Source organism: Lissotriton vulgaris, chromosome 10 (assembly GCF_964263255.1).
Source record: "Lissotriton vulgaris chromosome 10, aLisVul1.2, whole genome shotgun sequence".
Taxonomy (NCBI): domain Eukaryota; kingdom Metazoa; phylum Chordata; class Amphibia; order Caudata; family Salamandridae; genus Lissotriton; species Lissotriton vulgaris.
The window spans coordinates 901,531,589-901,558,317 of record NC_141698.1 but is presented as its reverse complement, the minus strand read 5'-3'; the positions used below and the strand labels follow the sequence as shown (position 1 = coordinate 901,558,317).

The window sequence follows — 26,729 nt, the reverse complement described above, 5'->3', positions numbered from 1 at the left end:
AAAGGGATCTGCTTCCCTGCCCACTGCTTCACACTTCACGGCCTGGCGGCCGTGACTCGGATTTCTCCTTCCCCCTCCCCACAGCAATGCCAAGAGCTTGTTTTCGTTTGCATCAGCTCGCGCACAGCTGATGGCTTAAGTGTAAAAACACACCCAGCATTTCTTTGTTTCCTGATTGTCTTGGGCTCTTATCTCAACACATTTTTGGAGCAGTTGAAGACTGAGATTAGATGTCAGACGTGTTCCAAGGGCACCAATTCCATGCACCAAATATCTCCCACTTGTTTAACTTATGGGCTGGTTCTGCATTGCACTTAATCTCCCCGTGCGGTCCCCCCCCCCATCCCCTCCTGTCCATCTCTGCTTGTTATTTTCAGTGCTGCCATTGTTCTAGAATCGTTCCACCTCCCACACAGACAGAATTATTTCTACTTCTAATTATATTTGAAAATGCATTTTGCCCAAAGCTGTATATAGTTGCACTGGGTTATTGTATTTAATTAGTTTTATAAAGAGCTTGGTGTTTACTTGTAGCATGTTTCGGTAAAGCTTTTGCTTGTTTCCCCTGCACTAACATATGCAACCCCCTTAACTGCTCAAGGGTCAACAACAGCATGCTCCCTACAGTTAGCCTCGCATTGTCTCACTTTTCCGTCTCCATGCTGTAATCTTTCAGTCTCCCTGGCAGACTTCCTCTCTTCTCCCAAGGCCTGCTTACTGGTAGTGCTTTTCCTTCCATTAGCCTATCCTTCTCAGGGAATTTATCCACCCAAGCATTTTCGTTGCGTTCTGATACTCGTTTTATTGCTGTTCCCATTATTAATGGAGGAGACTACCATTACCAGAATGCACAGGAAGAGCCTTGCTGTATGTGTCACTCGCCCAAGCACAGGGAAGCTTGTAAACATTTGGGGCAGATAGTCTTGGTGTGCTCGAAAAAACAGATTTTTGTTGGTTCTTAGTTTACGGTAACTTGATGTCTACCTGCTTCTTGACGAAACAGCTACTTTAACTTGGTTTTTTTTGTAGGCATGGGGAGGGCTGACAACAAGTCTCGAACTGGGTTCCCTAGTTCCAAAGTCAGCTGCTCAGGGTCTTACGCCACACCCTCTCTCCAAATATTGCTGGGCATAGATATCAGTGTGTTCTGCTGGTAGTGGCCGAGATGAGTAATTAATTTTTTTCTCGTTTGTTTTCCTGTAGTCACCTCGAGAGGGGGTAGTGCCTGGGGCTGTAGAAGTTTATGAACTGAGTAGCCCACACTGACACCATGTGTGACCTTGGGCTAAGTTGCAAGCCAGTTTACCCATCACACATTTTAGGAAGAATATCACCAGGTGTTTCTAGTTGGGAGACTGCATCACCCCAAAGGTGGTTTCATGCCATTGAAAGACTGCTGGAAAAATAACGCCATGTCTAGAGAATACCACTACACATCAGTATCTTACCAACGCAGTCACCACGCAGTCTCTCCTCTCTGTCTTATGATGTCTGCCCTGCCACCATGTACTTTGGACCCTCACCCTCACCCTCACACCTCCTCACCCTCACACACCCTCACACCCTCTCACCTTCACACACCCTCACACACCCTCACTCATGCTCACACCCTCACCCACCCTCCCACCCCCTCACTCATCCTCACCCCCTCACCCCTCACCCTCACAACCATCTCACCCTCACTCACCCTCACCCCCTCACACCCCCACACACCCTTACACCCTGACACCCCCTCACACTCACCCTCACACACACCCTCACACCCTCTCACCCTCACACACCCTCACTCACCCTCACACCCTCACCCACCGTCACCCACCCTCACTCACCCTCACACCCTCACCCCCCTCACCCTCACAACCCTCTCACCCTCACTCATCCTCTCACCCTGACTCACCCTCACCCCCTTACACCCCCACACACCCTCACCCTCACACCCCTTCACCCTCACCCTCACACCCTCTCACCCCCTCATCCTCACGCACACCCTCACCACCCTCTCACAATCACTCACCCTCACTCACCCTCACTCACCCTCACCCCCTCACACCCCCACACACCCTCACCCTCCCTCACCCTCACACCCCTCACCCTCACACACCTCCTCACCCTCACACCCCCTCACTCTCACTCACCCTCACACCCCCTCATCCTCACCCTAGCACCCCCTCACCCCCTCACACCCCCTCACCCTCACTCTCAAACACCCTCACACCCCGCACCCTCTCACCCTCACACACCCTCACTCACCCTCACACCCCCTCACCCTCACACCCCTCACTCTCACACACCCTCACTCCCTCCCCCTCACACCCCTCACACCCTCATCCTCACACACCCTCACACCCCCTCACCCTCACCCACCCTCACTCTCAACCTCACACACCCTCACCCTGACACACCCTCACTCACACACCCTCACTCACACACCCACACCCTCACCCTCACACACCCTCACCCTTACACCCCCTCACCCTCACTCACCCTCACACACACTCACACACCCTCATGAGCATATCATAACAAAGCATAGCATAACAAAACACAGCATAGCATAGCATAACAAAAGAAAAGCATAGGATAGCAAAACATAGTATAGCATAACAAAACAAAGCATAGGCTAGCAAAACAAAACATAGCATAACAAAACAAAATATAGCAAAACACAACAAAGCATAGCATAGCATAACAAAACACAACAAAACATAGCATAACAAAACAAAGCATAGCATAACATAACAAAGCCTAGAAAAACCAAATATAGCATAGTATAACAAAACATAGCAAAGCATAACAAAACACAACAAAACATTGCAGAACAAAACATAGCATAGCATAACAAAACATAGCATAACAAAACAGCAAAACACAACAAAACATAGCATAGCATAACAAAACACAACAAAATGTAGCATACATAACAAAACATAGCATTGCAAAGCATAGCAAAACATAGCATTGCATAACAAAACACAACAAAATGTAGCATAGCATAAAAAAACACAACATAGCATAGCATAACAAAACAAAGCTTAGCAAAGCATAACGAAACATAGCATAGCATAACAAAACACAACAAAAGATAGCATAGCATAACAAAACAAAGCATAGGATAACAAAACTAAGCATAGCATAACAAAACAAAGCATAGGATAACAAAACAAAACAGCATAGCATACCAAAACAGCATTACATAACAAAACATAGCATAACAAAAAACAACAACACATAGCATAACAAAACATAGCAAAACACAACAAAACATAGCATAGCTTAACAAAAAACAACAAAACATATAATAGCATAGCAAAACATAGCATACCAAACACACCAAAACATAGCATAGCAAAACAAAGCATAGCATAGAAAAAGACAACAAAACATAGCATAGCATAACAAAACATAGCATAGCATAACAAAGCATAGCATAGCAAAACATAGCATAGCATAACAAAACATAGCATAGCATAACAAAACACAGCATAGCATAGAATAACAATTCAACGCATAGGATAGCAAAACATAGCATAGCATAACAAAACATAGGATAGCAAAACAAAACATAGCATAGCATACAGCATCACTCAGCACCACCACAGCATCACTCAGGGGCACCACAACCTCACTATGCGCTACCACAGCATCACTGAACGCCACAGCATCACTCGTTCGCCATCACAACATCACTCAGTGCCACCACAGTATCAATCTGTGCAACCATTTAACAACACCTGGTTCAAATATGTTTTCTCAATGTTTCAAGCTTTATTACAAATGTAACAAAAAGATGTTAATATTTCACTTCTGTTCTTGGATTTTCGTCACAATTAAATACACTGAACATAATCTTCACAAAAGTTATTTACAAAACTTTAAGCTATTGCCAATATGAATTACAATAACTTTTATTTAAGTATTAATTATTGGAAAAAAAAATAAAAGCCATTGTCATTTGTAATATCAATACATGTAAGCCACGTAAATACAACACATATTGCATTACAAATGCTATAGGTGTCACATTTGCGAAAGTTATAACTATTGGCATTGTAAATGACACAGCAATTAATTTTGCTATTTTCAAAAACAAAACATAAATACAAAATGTGTAATTTACAATACCAATAGCTCAAACTTTCCTAATGCGAGACCTATTGCATTGCAAATGCTTGTTTAACATATTGCACGCTTTATGTATGACAATACTTGTCTCTTTACTAGTTTAATGTGGTCATACACGTTTATGCATCTGGAACAAAATAAATAATTTTTGAATTTGTGATTTAAATCCAACAGTACGTTGCTTTTAGAACTTCCCTTGTGATTGTAAACTGACTAATCTTTACATTTGTCTTTTCTGCAGATGGCTTACATACTTTACTACATGGCGATCGTAGGCCATGCGTTGTCAATAGCATCACTTCTAATTTCTCTAGGAATTTTCTTTTATTTCAAGTAAGTGTTTTCTTCATTTGATATGTTATATATTTCATCCTTAATGTGGGTCTATGCCACTTTTGAATAAGTGCTAAATGGTAAAGTTACCGTTTTCTTCACATTGTAGTCACCCCTTTCCCAGAAATCATTGTACCTCGTGTCATTCACAATAGGTTGGGAAGTCAAGTGTAATGTATAAGATATGACCAGTTCTATGTTCTTTTATAAGATTTATAAAGTATGACCAGTTCTATGTTCTTTTATAATATTAATCATGAAGTTAGAAAGCGAGTGAATAGTAGAAAATAATATGTGATTGTTTGGCACTTAAATTCAACTTTGGGAGGCAGTAAGTAGGTTGTGATATGGGGCCAAATGTATTATGCGAGGCCTAATCAGCAGACAAAATCCTAAACTCTTTTTCTTGTGCACCCAAAAGCATTGGCCATTGCGGACGGGTAACGATTTTGCCAAGAAGTAATGGGGTGTAATCCGCCCTCATTCACTTCACGAGAGGAACGGAGTATGTTTAAAAAGGAAAACAATCTACTGTGTTTCTTGTGTGGACTTGGAAAATGGGAGGATTCCGTGCCCAAACCCAGGTACAATGGCTCTGCTTGGGCTCTCCGGGTTTGTTGAACTGCGAAACATGAGCCTGAGGCTGCTTTTTAAGCAATTTGATTGATTTCTCTAAACAGATCAGAGCTTTTTGCTGTGATTCACTGCTTGAATGTTGTTGCCGCTAACAACATATCCTGATGTAATTTCCGTGTTTCCATGCCTTGTTGTTTGTAGGTCTGTGGCTGTTTGAGGTCGTCCCTGGCCCGCAGTGTTTCTGTGAGCCATGGGATATTTCTTGTCAGGTGGCAGGGTGGTGCTAGCTCATCTTTGAGTATCTCAGGTTTCCAGCAATCAGGGAGACAGGGAATCTTGTAGGGTGGACCGATCCTCGATCTTCTGGTAGGAGGACAGTAGTCATGGGTGTCCAGTGAAGGGGCAATGGAACCTTGGATGCAGCCCTGTTAACTTATCTTGCCTCCTCGGTGCAATTTCAGCTGATCCAAAGTGATGACTAGCTCAGGGTGCTACTTCCAGGTCTGTTCCCTTTGCTTCAGTAACCACTCTGAGTGGGATGAGGTGGCAGAAGCACCCCGAGCCATGGTCGGAAACTCAGGTATGCCCAGTGGTGTAACAAAATCTCAGGGACCTCTGCTGAAAAGAACTTTGAGGGGGGGCCCTGCAATCTTCCAGCCACCCACCGTTTTCAAGTACGTTGCCTTGCAGCCTACCCACAACACATAAGCATCTTTGTCAGTGATACCATTTTCTTCAAGTTCTGCAAGCAGGAAGACATCAGGGCAGGTAAAAACATGTTATTTGTTATTGATTTACAACATTGGGGTTCCAAAAGTAGAGATTCTTGATGTAATGGAGACATCTCAGGGCGCAGATAGAGGATCCTAATCAGAATAAAGATGATGTTGCGCAAAAAGTGCTGCCTTTCTGCTATTTAAATGTAAATTCGCAGTGCACTAACGGAAATTGTTACTGGTATTTTATCTTTCATATTTCGCAATTCCACTGAGTCTGCCTCTCATTTCTAGCTCTTGTTATTTCATCATCATTTTCGCTTCAAGCATATCACTCATTCTCTCATTCTTCCACCACTTCTACCCAACCTACATATTTAATTAAGCACTGATGATCTCTACCTCTGCCATTCTTATTTCTATCTTTCCCAGTTTACCTCCCTCCCCGTCCTGTTCTCCTCCCTCTCGAAGTTTCCTTCTTAAATCCACATGGTTCCTTTTATTACATACATTTTTTCCAGTTTCACTTTCACGGCCATTCTATGGCCTCTACTGTTGTAGGGATTCTGCACATATACAGAACTATACGCGGGAAACCAGGACCTCGGTGGACAGTGGTGTACCAACCTATCACCTCAGTGCCCAAAATCTCAAAAACCGACTAGCAATAGTGTCTCATTCGTTCTCCGACTAACAGCGAAGCTACCAATGATTACATAACCCAGAACACAACACTCCTGACTCTCTCAGGAATCGCGGGAACAAGACAACTCTTTTGCTCACTCACTCATACTTGTCCACAATGAGAGTTTTCCGAGTCATTGTATAGTCTAAATTGTTTATTTTAACTAACACGCTCCATGATACAGTACACGTGCTATTACTAGCTGCAAAACGCAGAAACACAATATCGTCAGCGTTGTCGCAATGCCATAGAATACAAATGGGGATATCGTTTTATAAAGACAGTGGAAAAGGGCTACAGTGCCTAACCACCCTGACTGTGATAAGATATTGTTTATTATAAAAAAGAAGACCTCTGGGCTTTGTCAGCAGACCCCATACCTCAAGGCCTAGATGAAAGGTTTACATCTAAGGACAAGCACAGGTCTTCTCTCTGTAAAGGTCTCTCTCCAAGTGTGTGTACAACATGTTTTGCTGCAATATTAAAGCACACAACTTTCAGTAGTGCAGCTGTGTGTCATGTTATGTCTAGGTGCGAGGGACTGACCAGAACAGAATAACCAGGGGCATTGTTTATCGACCTTGTACATCATGTGCAGAGTAAACCTCAGAGCACAGCAGAGAACGCAAAAAGCAGACAGTTCTCATGTGAAAAGGGCAAAAACAAAGTCTTTCAAAATTAACGCATGTAGTGTTGTGTGCAAAAGCAGCCTCATGGCAGCGAAGCTCATGCTAACTTAGAATGTCGACAATGAACCCACCATCCATACTACACTATCATGTTCCCTCACACCTTCACGTCTTGTTCTCTCCAAATGTGACAGACACTTTTACCCTCTCTTCTACTTCTACAGGGTTTCTTTTCACCCCCAAACTCTTATTAGTTCACTCTATGTATTCCAATTTGCAGTTTGCTTCAGAAGCTCAAGCTTTCATTCTCTAAACTCTCTCCCTATTCGAAGCTTCTCTCTATCTTTACCAGTTTCAATCCCATCCTCACTGCTCATTCTCCACACCTTCCTCTAATTTTCCTTTTACCTGCACACTTCATGTTCTCCAATTTCTACGTATCCATTCTTCCTTTCACATTCGATCTCCCTTGACCACTCAATATATCTATCTCTTCGGCTCATCTGTTTATTCCTGCGTTATTCCTCTTTCTCACACTATCATCCCTTAATGCCACTTTCACTACCATCTCACTGTCTAATCTCCTCCTTCCTGCATTACTAGTCTACCAACATCCCCCACCCTTACCCGTCTCTCATTTTCAGAGACATATCCCATTGGTGGTTTCTCTTCTACCTCTCTCATTCTCACACATGCATCTTCCAACTTCTACTTTTCCTCTCAATGTTGTCATTCTGAGTTATCTTTTCAGCTCACTCAAATTCCTGTATCTTCCCTTATTTCTCTCCTTCATTAATTACATATTTCTTCCTGTAAGATCTCTCTTACCAACTACATGACATGACTCATTCTGTTACATCCAAGTCAATCCCACCGGAACTCGTTACCACTTACAGTGGGTATCCTTCTCCATTTTTTTGCCGTCCACTCTTGAACAGCCTCCTGCTTATTCTCTGTTTATTATTCTTTAGCCTTTCATTTTACTCTTTTTATCCTTTCTGCTACTTACTTCCTTTTTTCAAGTCCGCTGTTGGCGTACTACTAATTCCTTTTCATTCCTATTTTCTTGTCTTCATTATGCTTTCTTGTTTGTTCTCCAGCTCACATTTCTTGCAGATTTTTCCCTTTCATTGTGTCACTTTTGCTATTGGTACTACATCTGCTTTTTCATTCTTTGTTCACTTTCTTTCTAGTTCTAAGTATTCCCATACCTTTTATTTTCTCCTTTCTTTTTCATTCCTTCCCTATTGCCTTTTTGACCTAATTTTCTACATTCGCCTACACTCAATTGCACCTTCTCCTTTGCTGTTCCTTTGCTTCACTCTCCCTTCTTTCTGCTGTTGTATTCTTATTCTTTCTGTTGTAATGCAGAATCCTACATCCTCTTCAGCACCTAATGTCTCAATATGATTAAGTCTGTCACCTCACTATTTACATTTGAGACCCTTGGTCTCCATACCTATGATTCATTTCAACACTTGTAATAGATGTCAATAACAAAATCAGCCATAGAACAAGATTCTTAAAAAAGAGGTGCAGTGCAGATAGGAGCAGATCATACTACTCATAAGGGGTAGGTCATTGGCAGCAGCAGCATTAATATTCTCTTACAGATCCACAATAGGTATTACTCAGGTAGCAGCATGACAAGCGTCTCACACACACTCATACACAGACACATACATTCATACCCACACCCTATCCCGTCCTGGGTATATTAGGAGATGACATGCTAGATTCCCTCATTGAGAATAGGTACAGTACAGGCAGCACCATTCTAAGGTGCCTTGAAGCAGAAAAAGAATAGCACACAAGGCGAAACTTCAAGCTTCACGATGCAAACCTGGCATTGCCGAGGCAGCAGCTGTGCAGCTTCCCTCACACACAGAATAGGCCCATCACAAACAGCAGCACTACACGCTTTCTTCACCCAGAAAAGGTGGTACCTGGATAGAAGCTTTGCAAATTACTCTCAAACAAATTGTGCATTACATGAAACAGTGGTTAAGCCTCCCTGCTGCATGGGCAGCGGCTGTGCAAACTCCTCTCAGGCTAAACATTAAAACTACGAGTAACAGCAGCAGAAGGCTCTCTCTTAAAACAGTTACAGTACAATAAAAAAGCGCCCTTCAAACATCTAAATGGGATGCACCATCGGAAGCAAAGAGCTGCCTTCACAAAAAAGAAGAGGTGTAATATGGATGAAAGCTGTGAAAGCACCTCTCACCAAAATAGGAAGAATATCAAAGCAGCAGAGCAAATTCATATTATAAAATAAAAGATCCCGGAGCAGCATGAATGGATAGGTGTACAGCTGCCAAGTGATAACATGCCACGTGGCCTTCAGTCATTCTTGGTTTTTCATTCAATAGTGCTGTGCAAGCAGGGATTTCTAATGCCAATTTTTAAGGTTAAAGCTAATCTACCAGTTCCAGAAAGGGGTGTAGCTTCGGGTGGGGGGCAGCTTGTGGGGATTGGGGTGTTACAACCTCCTAAAAAATGTATTTTATTGTAAATAGTTGGGTACAAGTGTTTTCAGTCGGGTATGGTTAAGTGTATGTCGGAATTCACACACACACACTCTCTCATCTCTGTGTTTTGAAGGCCTTAAAAATGCTGATTAGTTAGGAAAATGTTGTGTCCTAAGTACTTCTATGTGTTTTAACAAGATATCCCAGTGTGACTGTTGGGAAATCTGAAGCTCCTCCTCCCCGCCACCCCAATTGTATTGACTAAGCAACGCCCCTGGTTCCAGAATGCAAAGTGCTGTTGGCTACAAACCTAATACTAGCTGGAGGCTTCCCATCTCGCATGTATGAGTGTGTGTACATGTGCGTGTATCTGTATGTGGTTGTATATCTGTTTAAAGCTGTATCAAACATTCTGGCAACTAATCCTAAAATGTGCTTGAATAGATTTATTCACCTCTCAGTAAATTTCAGTGTGGGGCCAGGTGCAGTTTCAAATATGGTGTTTATGTTAATGTTTACGTTAAAAGTAATATGCAGTCGGGACGATGTGTTGGTACTTTACTTTGCCATGGGAGCTGTGGGATGTTCAAGCTTTAGGTAGGATAATGCTGTGGATTGTGGGCTCTCCAAAATCGGTGAGGCCAAAGAAGCATACCTATACATTTCTTTTCAAGAGCAATGGACAGTATAATTAGGAGTGTGCATTTAACCCCTTCTGTGCTCCCGTCGGCCAGTGCTGCAAACGGCCAACGGCCGTCGCAGCCCCGTCCACTCAATAGAACGCCCGCACGCGGCGGAATTGCTGCAGCGGTTAAGGCGTTAAAGGTAAAACTAAAACCATTTGCATCACACACCATGGTACCTAACTAATGTTTGAGTGCCTTTTTGAGAGCTTTCAGCTATTGCATTCAGACACATCACATAATAATGAACATGAGCCTAAAACACGGCTAACCTATTTGCTTTGGCAGTGCTTGTTATCAGTATCAGATAAATGACTAACAACGATATTGTTGTGAAAAATTAGAATTGAAAATATTTCAATCCTAATCATTACATGGATCTGTAGAAGGAGTAGTCGTTTTCAGTGTCACGAACACTCTTGTTCACACTCCACTTTCCCCTACCTCATTCCTGAGACACTAATACCTTTTCTCCCCACATCTTTCTGAAATCCGCTGTAAGAAAATAGGTTGTTGGTTCACTGGGGTGTGAGCTCTGGTCAAGCAGCAACAACAATCCTTGTCAGGTTAAGACACAATCAAACCACATATTAACCTATGCTCAACCCCAGTCTGGCTTGGCACACAGAAGTCAGGCTTAACTTAGAGGCAATGTGTAAAGTATTTGTACAACACTTCAAACAGTAATACAGTGAAGAAAACATACCACAAAAGGAGCCACAACAGAGTTATCACTGGAGATATTGAATTTTGAAGTTTCTAAACAAAATAGTGCAAAAGTCATAAGGTGCAAACTGTGGATATCTGGTCGCACCAGGTCGTAACAAAGTCACAAGTACAGGCTGGCCACTATAGAGTGCAGGCCGACTACAGGGATCAAGTTAGGCCCGACGAACGAAAGTACCTTCAATCCATGGTTTGTGGAGCATTGCGTCGATCTGTGTCGCAGGTGCATTGCACAACCAAGGTGATGCTTCGGTTCTGAGATGGTGCGCGTCTGCGAGGTCCTTTTGCGGTGATGGCGAGGATCCTGCCGAAAGGGCTTGCAAAGGGAAGTCCGGTGTTGGGGATGTGATGCACTGTTGGGACGATGTGTCGGTTCTGAAGAGCTGAGAAGCTAGGCTACAGAATTCGGCATTGTAGTCGAACCTATCTTTGACGAGAGATGTGAAGGCTTGTGTTGGGTAAGTGTCATGCAGCAGCAGTTCCAAGGTGAGCCTGGTTGCTGCGGCGATGCGAGTCTTTGCAACAAGTCGAATCCACTCAGCGATACATCAGGTATGCTCGGGTTTGCACTGTGAAGTAGAGGAGAGGTGTCAGTTTTGGTTCCACCAGCTGGCAGAGCATCTTAGGCCCACTTCCAAGGTCCAGAATTAGGGTGGCACCACTTGGCAGGATGAACAGACTCACAGATGGCAGAGTCCAGGTGCAGATGCAAGGTTATTGCAAACCTGCTTTGTCACTGAGACTTCAGATCAGGAGACCAGCCAACGAGTCCCTGGAGTCATTGTGGATTTTGGGTTCAAAAGATGCATGTCCAGTCCTTCACACCCAGGCAAGAGAGCAGCAGGCCGGCACAGGAAAGAAGGAGCCCAGCAGAGTGTCAGTCCTTCAGTAGCACAGCAATCTTTTTTCATGGTATCCACAGGTCTAGAATTCTACTGAAGTGGTCGTGTCTGAGTTCTATCTTTTGTACCCTGGTGCCCTGGTTCTGGAAGATGACAGAGGCTCTAGACAGTGGCTTTAACGTGCGAGTGATTCGCTGTCACTTTTGCTCTATCTCCAAGCTAGCAGGAGTGAAAATGCAGTGTTAGGTCCTTGTGTGAAGACAGGACATACCATATTCTTGTGTGAGGCTGTGTCCAGCTCCTTCCTACCATCCTGCCAGTGATGCACCATCCAGTCGCACCTCAGCTCCCATTGTGTGTGACTATCTAGTTGGAATACAGAAAGTCCAGCTGCACCCAGTCATGTGACAAGACAGGCTTCAGACACCAAATAGATAAGGCAAAAAAATGCTAACTTTCTAACAGTGACATTTTCATATTTATTTTAATTGAAAGGTTTTGTATAGTGCGACCATGACCCATCAGGGAATCAGAGCGCTGTACATAAAAGCAAGCAGTATAACCAGGAGAAGATAAAGAATAGCCCAGGTCATAGGAGGTAAACAGCAGTATAAAATGCAGTGTGAACATGACCCATCTGGGTATCAAAGTGCTGTACATAAAAGCAAGCAATATAACCAGGAGAAGATAAAGCATAGGCCAGGTCATGGGAGGTAAAGAGCAGTATAAAATACAATTTAAAATCCAACTTCACCATAAGTTAGAATTCGAAATTATGATTCCGGAGACACCAAACCGGAGGCAGTATTTCTTTCCATTTGGAAATTACTCTTATAAAATGTAATAAGGTAACTTCAATGTTATCCTATTGAAGAAAAAAGGCCTTGCAGTAGTGAATAACGAATTTAAGAGTATTTTACTACCAGGACATGTAAAATTATAAATAGATGTCTTACTTTTGAAGTTCATTGCACCCTGCCCTTGGGCTGTTGAGGTCCTACCTTAGGGGTGACTTATAGGTATTGAAAAGGAAGGTTTGGGCCTGGCAAAAGGTTTATTTTACCAGGTTGGCATGGCAGGTTAAGCTGCACACACAGGCCCTGATATTGCAGTCCTGAGACATGTTGCAATGGCTACTTAAGTGGGTGGCACAATCAGTGCTGCGGGCCCACTAATAGCATCTCATTTACAGGCCCTAGGTACATATAGTATCACTTTACTGGGGAGTTACAAGTACATTAAGTATGCCAATTTGAGATAACACTATTTGACCATGTTGAGAGGAGAGAGCACAAGGTCAGAAAAAGTGGAGGGTGAAGGCAAACATTTGTCAGGAAGACCACCCTAAGGCTTAAAATCCCCCATCTGCATATTTCAAACCTCATCTTTCCTCTTCTGCACTTTTTCACTCTCTCCAATTTTTCATGTACCTCCTTGTATCTCCTTCACTTCACCAACACTCCCACTCATTCACTTAATCACTTAATTTTATTTTACTTTCGTCTGGTAAATATTTCAAAAGCTTTGTATCTCTTTTACACACTTTCAGATATGCTCACAATTACAGGTGACATATCATTGCTCTGTGAACGGCGGTGGTGGCTCCTCACAACGGGAGGGGAGTGTCATCCCACAGCTATTAATCAGTGCAAATAAAAGAAACATACAACGATAATAACTTTGAGTTATTATCATTTTATATTCCTGTGCTGTTTTGCAGGCGAATGGGGCTGCTCTGCTCTCTGACCAGGGCAGAGGAGGAGTGGTTTGCTCACTCTTCAGTGCACAAGACTGTTTGGCCAGCCCTGTGGGACCAGCCAAACAGTCATGCACACTTCCCTGTTCTCCACACAGGCTGCATTACAGCCGGTGTGAAGAACATGCCAAGGCCCCCATTCCCTGACTGAGCATCAAACCACGACGCTCAGACCAATCACAATGCTGCATGGCTGTGATTGGCCACTATAGGTGTGGCAGGGTATACTCAGACATGAGTCCCTTTCTCACTGCACCATCAGGATTCAAGCAAGCCGGGCCGAAGAAGGCTGAAATGCCAGAAACCGGTCCCCGGTAGCTTGTCTCCTTTCTGGTGAAGAATTGGCTTGGTAGTTTAGTCTGCCCTGTTCCCATGATGCACTGGGCCAGGGACAGACTGATTTGCATATAGCCAGGTTCTGAGCTGGGATGGTGCAGTGAGATAAATAACAGTGATGGATCAAGCCCTGATCTTTGGACTGGGTAAGAGTGGTCTGCTTAATTCAGACACTCTGTTCATCACCACCCCCTTTTCTGAATCGTTTTTGGCCACTATAGGTGTGGCAGGGTATACTCAGACATGAGTCCCTTTCTCACTGCACCATCAGGATTCAAGCAAGCCGGGCCGAAGAAGGCTGAAATGCCAGAAACCGGTCCCCGGTAGCTTGTCTCCTTTCTGGTGAAGAATTGGCTTGGTAGTTTAGTCTGCCCTGTTCCCATGATGCACTGGGCCAGGGACAGACTGATTTGCATATAGCCAGGTTCTGAGCTGGGATGGTGCAGTGAGATAAATAACGGTGATGGATCAAGCCCTGATCTTTGGACTGGGTAAGAGTGGTCTGCTTAATTCAGACTCTCTGTTCATCACCACCCCCTTTTCTGAATCGCATTGCTGTGATTGGTCAGGAGAGCTTGGCTATTCTTCCTGTTACTGGAGTCCGACGGAGGATAACAGGAGCAGAGACACTGGACCTGGCAGCAAGGTAATTATTTAAAATGTTTTAAATTGCATCCCTACCCCCTCGGCTCTCCCTCCTGCGCCCACCTCACCACTCGCAAGCTGTGCTGGCTGCTACTGGTGAGAGGGCCTCTATCTCCATGCAACTTTAAGTTGCTATTTAATTCATTTGCAACCAGCCAGTGGACCTTTTTGGGCCCCTCTCTGACATGGGAGCAGTGGGGTCCCCACCAAAACGTGGGACCTGCTGCTACATCTGTTATGCCCCTTTGTGTGTGACTCCAGAGCCCTGTGTTTGCACGGCCTCTTCACCCCGATCATTCTTTGCTGTACATCACAGTACATGTATGTCCTACTGTAACATGTGGAATTGATTTCATGTGCTTACTTTGGGTTGATAAACTATTGAGAATAATGATTGGTGATTAAAGCCAGCGTGATTAGTTTTGGATTTGGGTTTTTGATAAAGTGTGGACGATGCTTTCTCTTTTTGTGTCCTTTGGGGGGTTAGTTACTGAGTGAGAGCTCCATAACTGCCTGCCTTTCATGTATCTGAATTTTTTCCTGTCTCACGTGTATTTTAACTTTTTCTTTTTTTATCCATTTACACTCAGAGTCTTAAATACATAGCTTTAACTTTCTTATTATGTATTTTTCATTTACAGGGTTTGGTTATCCTCTTTAGGCGTCCACTTCTCTTAACCTAGTATTACCTTTCCAGGAGCTTTGTATAGGGCTCACCACGGCTGTGATGCCAAGTGTATAGTCTGTTTCAGAATGTAGAAGTAACTCCAAGCCGTGCTAGATCTCAAATGGTCTAGTGGCACTTGCATGAAGTGTGCATGTTTTACCACCTGCATTCATAGCATGCTACATGCAAGTGTAAAGCAGCAGGTGAGAATGTGTTAGGGACGTTTTGTAGGTAGAATGGTGTGCCTTTCTTTTAGCATTGCAACCATGTTCTGGTGTGCATAAAACAAATGAATGTTTAATTACTTTTACCTTGTTATTAAATGGCTTTATGTAACTGTAAGGCTCAAGAATTCCACAGCTCTTCCTTTCGGATTCTGATGCAATCACCTTAATATAACTCAATATAAAAAGTACAGAGACAAGAGTATTAGCAATGTATTGGTGTTGCTACAACAATCTGCAAAAGTGATCGGAAATTTAACAATATGACCTAGTTTAAGTGTTGGACCTAAAAAGAAAAAAGTGGTAGACATTATATACAATGGGGTACTTATGTACTCATCGCGGCTTAAACCGCTGCTTACAATTGAATTGGTTGTATAACACGTTTAAGTATAAACTTATTCCATACACGTAGAAAACGTGGAGGTAAAGGCATCAAAGAAACCTAATAGATGGGTGAACTGGCGGGGGTGGGAGGAGGTTATTCGGGGTAGGGGGTTTAAATATAAAAGTACCAAAAAAATACATCTCCATAGATCTGACAGATGAGATTATTGAAACTGTCAATAAATGTCAAGTCGCAACTGGTTTTCAGTGGAGTATTAGAGATGTAAATACGACTTGGTTCCCACACCCACGCCAAAGAGCATCTTAAAAAACTGCATGGATTTTTGACTTACTAAATGCCTCTGCAGGATTTACAGTGAGGTGTGTTTATCCCTGGTCCATATGGAAGGAAGAGCCTCAGAAGACTGTGCTAATCATTGACCAATTATCCTATACAGCGTTTTCAAAAGAAATCTATTAAAACCCATATCCTGAGGCATCAGTCGAAAAGGCATGCCCAGACCACACAGATTAAACATCGCACCAGTTAAATACTGTTCCATTATTCTCCAGCTAATAATGCTTCTAAACAAAGTGTAGAGTTCAAGTCTTTTTTACCACTTTGTACTGGGATCTGGTTTCCTTATACGGTTGAATATGCTATGTTACGGCACCAAGAACACATAATTGCACTGGGTCTCTCTTCCTTGAAATACAAAAAAATGTATCAGGAAAATAAGAGACAATAAGAAAATGTGCACTCTCACTGACTTTATTTTCCAATAAATGCATCACGTTCCCTTTCAAGTTTTCATGCACTGCATAGACGCTTATCATTCCAGTGGTAACAGTTGCACTCCTCAAGGGATGCGAATGCATAAGCAGACTATCTATCAACTGTTACAGGAACTCGCTCGCTTCAAAATTAAATTACTAAAGTCACAAGATAAGAAGAACGAAGACTGCCTCGAGCGACGAGGAACCTTTCATAATCTTAATGTCATAATTATTGTTATTTATTATTGTTCAGCTATGGTTTTACCTTTAATTAACTGATGCAAATTAAAAACAATGATGAATGTGGCGAAATAAACTCATTTTTTTTACCCTTTTTTCTGACTTTTAACCAATTCACTGCTTTCATTTTCAACAGTTATTCTATCCTTGCTGTTCATTTAACATTATAACAATACAAATCGCAATATCATTAGCAGTATAGCTTGAAGATATCAAGAGGTCGTCTTATTTTGTCATTCATTTATGTGAGTTTCATAGAGCGCTCCATATCTCCTCTTTCTTATGTGTGAGCTCAAGATGGACAACAGAAGAACAGTGAAAAACTGAAAGAGTTAACGTCCAATTGGTGGCAGGGTTATATGCATTTTCCTTTGCTCCTTTTTTTTTATTGATTGCAACATATTGCGGGGCTTCTTAGCGCAATTAGACAATAGTGATTCCAAAATCAGGGCTAAAACAGGCCTTCTGATTTAAAAAAGAAAACTGTTATTTAATAATTACCTGAAGTGAAGAAAGTTTTACTCAGCCCAGAGGGTGAATGGTAGATAATTCCATTATATGGTGGCCGTGATGGGAAAACCCTCATAATCAACAGAGGCACTACCAGCTCTCTGAAGGTGAAGGTGCTGGAGACTGGCAGATAACATGGTCTGAGAGGGGCTATGAAGAGAATTTTTGAATGCTAAGAATCATGGGGATTCGAAATGAACAGATTTATGCACTGTTCTTACATCTTTAACCCCTGGCGTGCCCATGACGGAACCACGCCGACATAAGCCACGGGTGGCGTGTGCTCATGGTAACGTGGTTCCGTCATGCGGCTGCCGCTCTGCCCACACGGCATTAATTCCCCACCTGTGCGGGTGAATTAATGAGCGGTCAGGGCTGTGATGGAACCAGGCAGTCATGAGCACACGCCGCCTGAGACTCATGACTGCATGGTTCCGTCACGAGCACAGAAGTGCCGCCCTCACCCCCCACCCAACCGCGCCACAGCAAAATTCGTGCCGCAGCGAAGGGGTTAAAAAGGACATCAGAATGAATCAGCAGCCTTACTTATGTGACGTCTTCTAGTAAAAGCTGTTCCTACACCAGAAACCCTGTTCTGGATGAGTTGCGAGTGATGGAGAAGTTTTCAGGAGCCGTCAAGTAGATCAAAGGTTGGTGTAGTCCATTCATGATTGAATTAGGGAGTTTATCACTGTTGATATAGGTTTGACTCAATGATTGACAGGGTTTTTTTTAGGATCTTCAGATGAAAAAAGCTAACCTGAGTGACTCTAAAAACCTAAGCATATAAATGCATGTTATCATCATGTAAGACACCCAGATGAAGGGCTACTATAGATAAAGTGGGAGAAAGGCCATATTTCCTGGCCACTCGCAGGTATTTCACTTGGCTTAGACCACTGTGGCAACTAGAACCTCAGTTTTGGCTGGGTTCAGCTTAAGAAATATGGTAGACATCTATCAGTGGTCAGTACTTTGGGCAAGGGCCTCAGCTTGTAGCCTGGTTGTGTAGATCAGGTTGGCAAAGATTCCTGAAAATAAACTGGGTGTCATCTGTGGGTCTACAGTGAGACATTAGTCAAATGTTGCCCCTGTGGTATGGGGTTTAGTCAAAAAGATGATGGAACAATTCCATTTTAAATGCCAATGCACACAACAGCAAAGAACTCTTCGCCATCATCAAGGAGCACACCAGGCTCAACAGCAAGACCACTGGTTCACTCCCGCCCTCCTCGAATCCAGAGGCACCTCCTGAAAACTCGAGAAGAGGTGGAGGAACAACAAACCCCCGGAAACTCACTCAACATTCAAATCCACTGTCAACTCACACCCCTTCTCCTCAAAACCACAAAGAACACAACCTTCTTAGACAGAGTAAATGCCAAAGCACACAACAGCAAGGAACTCTTCGTCATTGTCAAGGAGCTCACCAGGCTCAACAGCAAGACCACTTATGTCCCACTCCCCCAAGACCACTGCAACAACCTTTGCACCTTCTTCCACCAGGAGATCAGGCATATCTATGACGGCTTCAACACCCAAGACCCCACCACTACGCCCACCACCATGTCATGCAACGATGACGAACCCTAACAGATCGCGCTCAAATGGATTCCACACACCACAGACGACACACTCAAGATCATGAAGAACATCCACTCAGGAGCCCCATTGGATCTCTGCCCATACCACATCTTCCACAGAGCAGCCGTCTCCATTGTCCAACAGCTTCACGGCCCCATCACCTGCTCCATCAAAACCGCCACCTGCCCAAATGACTGGAAACACGCCAAGATCAACCCCTGAGAAGAAACTGCCAGCTGAATTGACAGACTTCAAGAACTTCAGACCCATCTTCCTCCTCCCTTTCCTAGCCAAGGTAATTGAGAAGGTCATCAACGCCCAACTCTCTGAGTTCATTGAAGAGAAGCACATCCTGGACACCAATCAGGATTCAGAAGCAACCGCAACACAGTGACCACACTCCTTGCCGCCACCGACAACATCTGCTTCCTCCTCAACTGGGCAGAAACCGCAGCCCTCACCCTACTGGACCTCTCAGCTGCTTTCGACACAGTCTGCCACCCCACCCTAATCACGAGAATCCACATCACATGCATCAGCGACAAGGAACTAGACTGGATCCACTCCTATCTGACAGGCTGAACACAGCGAGAGACACTACTCCATTCCTCCCAGAACCTACGGAGATCAGCTGTGGAGTGCCCCAGGGTTCCTCCCTGAGCCCCACCCTCTTTAATATCTACATGGCCTGCCTAACAGCCATCAGCAAAAGCCACAGACTCAACATCATCTCCTACGCTGACAACACCTAGCTGATCATCTCTCTTACCAACGAAACCACAACCGCCAGAAGCAACGTTCAAAACGGAATGAAGGCAGTTGACACCTGGATGCAAGACAGCTGCCTCGAGCTCAACTCGGACAAAACTGAAGTACTCATCCTGGGATCCACCCCTTCAGCCTGGGGCAACTCTTGGTGGCACACCACACTAGGACCCCTTCCAGCCCCTTCGGTCTGTGCACCCATATTGGCATCATTCTGTATGCCTCCCTCTCAATGAATTGCCAAATCAATGCAGTATCCCCAATCAGCTTCTAAACGCTCTGCCTACTTCAAAAGACCTTCAGATGGCTCCCCTCAGAATCCAGAAAAACAGTCACCCACACATTCCTCACCAATGGACTGGACTCCGGCAACGCACTCTATGTGGACACCTCCCAGAAACAGCTCAGGAAACTACAGAACATCCAAAATGCCGCAGCCAGACTGGTCCTTGACATAACCCACCACAACCACATTACACAAAACCTCTGACAACTCCACTGGCTCCCTATCAACATGAGAAATACATTGAAGCTCCTCACACCTGCCCACAAAGATCTCTACAATTTAGGACTGGAACATCTGAACCACTGCCTCGCCTTCCACACACCCACCAGATATCTCCACCCCGCCCAAATCGCCCTCACCTCCATCCCATGGATTCACAAGCCCAGAACCGAAGGAAGATACTTCTCCTCCCTCGCTGCCAAGACCTGGAATGCCATGCCCCTCCACATCAGGCAATCCACGTCATTGACACAGTTCAGGAATGACCTCAGGACCTGGCTCTTCGACTGAACCTCCACACCCAGAAGGATCAGCTGCCCCTCCCCCTCAGGACCTTGAGACCCTCACGGGTGAATAGCCACGCTTTACAAACCCCTGATTGATTAAAAATGCGCTCAGCCTTCTAATGTAAATATTTTTTAAAGGTTAGTATATATGTCTAACACTCATAAACACTTAAAAACACTTACATTCACATGATGATGTCATCAGTGATGTTATCAGTAATGTCATTTGAGATGTCATCAATGATGTCACTGACCATGTCATCAGTTATATAATATGTTAGGGCTAAAGATATAGTTAGTTCAGGTAACTACAACTGCTGAATTTCACTGGTTTTGTATGACTGAAACATCAGCCTATCTACTTCACTGAATATCTATCTACCTATCTACCAGGAAGTGCATTTGCAGGGTGGGTGAAAAAGAGGGGGGTGACCCATTGGTCCTATCAGCAATACCCCTTTCTGGAAGTTACTGGAGGTAACAGAAGGGGTTCCTGGATCCCATGGATCCTCAGCGTCCAAGGGAAATTCCTTCCCCAACCACCGCTGCACCATGAGGCGCATTTGCAGAGTGGTGGTGAAGGGGGCATGGCCTCCGTCAACTTACCGAAGGTTTTATATTTTATAATTTTATTTAAACATCATTTAGGGAATGGGGCTGTGTAGCTGCCCTTCCTTTGTCCATTTTCGGGCCCAGGGAGCACATCCCCTGAAGCTCGGCCTTTTCTTTTTTTTAAATTTAAAGGAAGAGGGGCCGAGCAGCACCCCTCCCAGGCAATTTTTGGCTCCAGGGACCCCAACCCCCTCGGCTTGCCCCTTTTCATATATTTTTTTAAACAAAAATCCCATCACCCCAGGCCCGGCCTGTATTGTGGGTTCCCTGGTCCCACCCTGGGCACCCACATTTTACACGTTGGGGACAGCCTGAAGGCCACCGCCGTCCCTGCTGGCGCCCCGCCTCCTGCGGGAGACGACATTGCTTTTTACACACAAGGAACTGCTGGCAAAATGCTCTTGCTTGCTCAAAGTGGAGCACTGTTTGTTATGTCATGGCGAGAGAGGGACTCCCGCCATACCATAGCAAACTGCACTGTCCAGGGAGTGGGCCCCCAGGACCAGTCTTGGAGATGGCCCTGGGGGTGGCGGTCCCCAGGGCCCTTTACGGCTCCTTTCTCAATTAGGGGCCTAGGCCATGGAGTGTAGGGTCCCCAGGGTTGAGGTGGCAGCCCCCTTCAATTTTTTCATAATATACTTTGGCCCCGAGCGGATGGTTGTCCCCGAGGACGGGGAATGTTTGTGAGGCCCTGCCCACATGAAAATCTAAAATCCCTGGGGAGGTGGTGGCCCCCGGGGAAAGGGGGTCCTTGAGGCCACCATTACATTATTCCCGGGGAGGGGCAGTTCCCGGGACTGAGCCTCCTCTGCACTTCTTAAATAATTTGCCCCAGGGAGGTGGCGGTCTCCTAGTCTGCGGGGGATGTGCATCTCTTTTCTCATAATTGCCCCGGCTGGTGAAGGGCCCCAGGGTGTGTGTTGCCAAATGTGCACCCCCACATTACTATATAATATGCCACCCAGTGTGCACTATTTAATGAAGTTGTTTTTTAAATTTTGGCGCTAGTCACGGATGAAGCACGACTCCTGCTGTTTAAAAAAAATGCTATTTTGGCTCTGTAGGTTCCCTGTGGGACACCCACTAGGCCTCGGTTCAACCAAATCACAAAATGGCTGCCAATACTTCCTAGTTTGAAGTGTTGGTAGATCTCATGCACGAGAGTGGAAGGGTTCACGGATCTTTCGTGTCCCTATATATACAACCGGGAATTTTGTTTAATTTCTCTGGAACTATTGAATGGATTTACACCATTTAACAAAAAATTCGTCCTCTGGACCAATAACTACCTTACTGCCAAATTTGGTGTAATTTCCTTCAGCAGTTTGGTCTGTAGCGGTTTCTAAAGAAGCCTATGGACATTAACATCAGGAAAAAGTATTTTGGGCCCTCCTTTTTCTCGGCACTCACTTGACGGATCACACTGAAATTTTCAAGACAGCAGTAGAAGTGAGCTTCAAACAAGTTTGGAAAATTTCACTAAGATTCATCAAACAATGTTAAAGTTATAGGCAAATGAAAAAAAGCTCTTCCTATGGAAACTACATCCTAACTATAACTACCTACTGGTGCCTGCCAGTAGGTAATACACTATATAAATAAATATATATATATATATATATATATATATATATATATATATATATATATATATATATATATATATATATATATATATATATTTCTCCACCAAAGCGATCCAAAGGCTCCGGGCGCTCAACTGTGGGTGCTCTGCAAAGGGGCCGGATCAGGGCCCATTAACAATTTTCTCCCCAATGATGCGGCACTCAGCGTTTATGCGTTTATAAACAACAATTCCTTTATTTCTATATATATATATATGTGTCAATGACCAGGACCAAATTTCAGATACTGAAAACAGTCCTTTGCAACTAGATGTCCAGCATATATACCTGATTATGAACAATGGTGAATAGAACTGTCATTACAATGGCAAATAATGTCTGGTGCATTCCTCACCGCATTGTCATCTCATGTACCTGCATAGGGACTATGATTATCACTACACTTACAAACATTCACACGTAGAGCCAGTGATGTTGCAAATATCTATGAATTTATTGGGATGCTTTATGACTACAGCAATATATGTCACCCCCTATTCTAATTCAGCTCTAGATTCTAACACCACAATCCCATCAAATTCAACCCCTGCTGCTACTACTGGTGATCGCTCCCACACCCACAAACTCTGCACCAGTTCCTCCTACCCACAGGACATGGGGGAAGATGAGGATAAAGAGAAGCAGTGGGATGAGAAATAAGCTGTTAACTATAAAAAAACGCAGGAAAATTCCTGCATATCATCTGCAGATTAGATTTATTGTTTCCATGGTATAATTGACAGAGCATCTACGAAATGTTGGCTATTTAGGTCAGCCTTTGAGCAGCAATGCTTCTTTTAAGGTTTCTCAGAGCAACCTAAAAAGTCATCAATGTCCATTCCAATTTTGGGGGGATATTCACAAGGACTCAGCTCCGAATTATCCCCACCGTAACCCAACAAATGTGGAGATAGATTTAACAACCCATTCACAAGCTGGTGCAAACTGCAGACATCGCCAGTATTCCCGCGATAACAGCCCCAAAATGTATCTCCACGGTGGACACCATCAACTAACCCTAATGAGATGCAGAGTAGGCGTTCCCATGCAAAAACACAGGAAAAAACAACAACACTGTCACAACGAACTGCCAGATCCGCAATGCTAAGCAAAAACAAGCGATAAGCCGCGGTAGCAGCAGGGAATTAACACCTGCTCATTACTAGTGTAAAGCACTGTTTGTTATGTCATGGCGAGAGACTAACTGCAGCATGAAAGGGAGCCCAGCCAAGAACCACACCGGAAGACCCACAGATGCCATGGAGACAATGACCATCCAACGCGGATACCCATGAGGGCCACAACACCCACGGCAACTACCCCAAACCCGCCACCACCCCCAGGCCCGCCTCAGCCCTTCCTCGGACATACAAGTACCGCACACGACACAAGAGCCACAACAAACGCACGACGACGCACAGTTTCAAAATGAATACACACATATGTGGCCAGAGGAACAAGAAACAGTCAGACAGCAGTGAAGTAACAACCAAAAACTTTATTGAAACACAACACAAAACAGCAATGCAGAAGACTCCTGTCAGGTCCGCCAGGGACAATCTCGACAACACAGCCTGGAAGAGAAAACACAAAATCAGAAAGTGTGCCATGCGCACATCAAAGGAGTGAGACACAGAGAAATAGAGAAGGAAAGTGAGCCAGAGAGAGAAAGAGAGGGGAGGAAAGGAAAGGCAAGGAAGGGAGGGAGAGAGAGAGAGAGAGAGAGAGAGAGAGAGAGAGAGAGAGAAGGGAGATAGAGTGATAGGGAAAGATGATAGAGTGGTAGAGAGAAGGGAGGTGGAGTGAGAGGGAAGGGAGATAGAGTGAGAGAGAAAGAGGGAAGGAAGGGAGATAGAGTGAGAGGGAAGGGAGATAGAGAGGGAAGGGAGATAGAGTGAGAGAGAGAGGGAAGGGAGATAGAGTGAGAGAGAGAGAGGGAAGGGAGATAGAGAGAAAGAGGGGAGGGAGATCGAGTGAGAGAAAGAGAGGGAAGGGAGAGAGAGAATGAGAGAGAGAGAGAGAGAGAGAGAAGGGAGAGAGAGATAAACCGCCGCCCCCTCGGGTGCCACTAACCCTGTGTTATGCCAGTCCGCGCCCTGTGGTGGTAGACCTGTGTCGGCCACAAGGCCTCTGGTGCCACCAACCCTGTGCGCAGCAAATCATGGGCCCTTTATGATTGAGCACCATGGAGCGCCTGTCATCCAGTCACCACTGGCAGAGGGAAATGTGACTTTTTTCAGCCCCTTTATATAGCGGGGTCACATGGCCTGTGACGCCTGTCCCAGATGGGTGTGGTGTGTGTGCAGACCTGCCCTCAGTGAGTGGCCGTGACATGCGGACAACTAGATCAGTAAACTGCACACCACCAGCGAGTACGCCTACGACAGGTGGCTATGTGCCCCCCCCCCCCTCGAAGCGTCAGCTGAGTGGTCTGGCCTGGCGTACGCTGGACCAGCACAGGGCTTGCATAAATGACTAGGGGGCTCTGGGCGTGGTTCAGTCCATGTCCGGACAAGCAAGTGACTAATGCATGTGTTCTTGCTGTAGTTAAGGGTGGGCGTAAAATCCGTTTCGCTGGCGAATTTGCGGATTTTCCGCGATTTCGCGATCATCGAATCTCGCGAAATCGCGGTAAAATCCGCGAATCAGCGGGGACGAATTTTCAGCCAAGCAAGGGTTACAGCAGCAGGTGCAAAAGTTGAACATAATTTCTTTGTAACCTTTTACAAAAGGGTTACAAACAAATTAACTTCAACTTGGACACCTGCTGCTAATTGCTTCCTGACGCCTCGTTGCCTACTTGCAACTATTCTCTGACCCTGCTCTGACCCTTGAAGCACGGTCAGAGAATAGTTACAAGCAAGCAACGAGGCACCTGTCCAAGGAATTAAACCTCATCAGGAAGCACTTACAGATATAAAAAACAGGAAGAAGGGAGAGGATGGCAAATACACCCATTTTGAGTTGTCAGGAGGGGTTAAACTAAAAGAGACCTTTACAGCACAATTTTCATATGCATTTTGCTAAAAATAAAAAGCTGTATGTTCTGTAGGGGCAACTCAGGAATCTGGCCCTTCAGAGATCCGGCCTCTCTTTCTTTCTCTCGTTCTCTCTCTCCCTCTCTCTTTCCCTCTCTTTCTCTCTTTTTCTATCTATCTATCTATCTATCTATCTATCTATCTATCTATCTATCTATCTATCTATCTATCTATCTATCTCTCTCTCTCTCCCTCTCCCATAAACGACTGCATGGGTAACTTCGCTATGCAAGCGGCTCGCGAAGACGCAAAAAGCCCAGCGAACACGCAAAAAACCCCGCGAATACGCTAAAAACCCCGCGAACACGCAATAAAACAAAAATCCGCAAATTCGCACAAATTCGTGAATTTTGCGGATCGCGAATTCGCAAATCCGCAAATTCGCGGATCGTGAATTCGCAAAATTCGCCCATGCTTAGCTGTAGTGTCCCCGGCACCCGGGACACAATAGGCAATGTAGCACACGGTGACAGGCATCACAAGACATGAGCATTATTGGCTTAAGGGAAATCACTGTCCCCACTTCCATCCACACATTCTTGCAGGAATGATGAAAGAAATGACCCAGCAGTGCGTTACTGGATGTTTATTTCACATCCAGTGGAGTGTTGCAGCTGGAGAGGTACAGGGCCATGCCAACCACACCACACAAAAAGGGCCGGTGGAGGACCAGACAGAGTCTATCCGTGGATGACGGGTACTGCGGAAGAGAAAGGGTATAGTTTGCAGTCTGGTCGCCGTGTCATTGGTCATCAAACAGGATATAGCAGTCCATGTTGTGGTCCAAGGTGATGCCGCGGAGTGTATTCAGGGTCAGTGGGAGGTCATGAGGCCATGTGCGATACCAAGCAGAAACAGGCCAGATGGTGGAGATGAATGCTACTGCCTTCTTCTGACAACAATCCCATAAATGTCCTTGTCCCCGTATGTGTGCTCTGCCCCACCTGTGGGTGTTACAGTACCGTCTGCGGCACTGTGTGCCACTGACACATCAGGAGCCAGAGGTGAATTGTCTGCCACACTGTGTGGCAGTGGCACATCAGGTGCC

At 44.7% G+C, this 26,729-nt stretch overlaps 1 protein-coding gene across 1 annotated transcript in view; it reads left to right on the top strand.

The window, feature by feature from the left end:
- LOC147688983 (calcitonin gene-related peptide type 1 receptor-like) overlaps positions 1-26,729 on the top strand; it is a 2,326,554-nt gene that overhangs the window by 1,356,104 nt on the left and 943,721 nt on the right. The window contains exon 8 of the mRNA XM_086941876.1: positions 4,364-4,455. Within this exon, the coding sequence (XP_086798002.1) occupies positions 4,364-4,455 (92 nt within the window). The remainder of the gene's footprint in view (positions 1-4,363; positions 4,456-26,729) is intronic.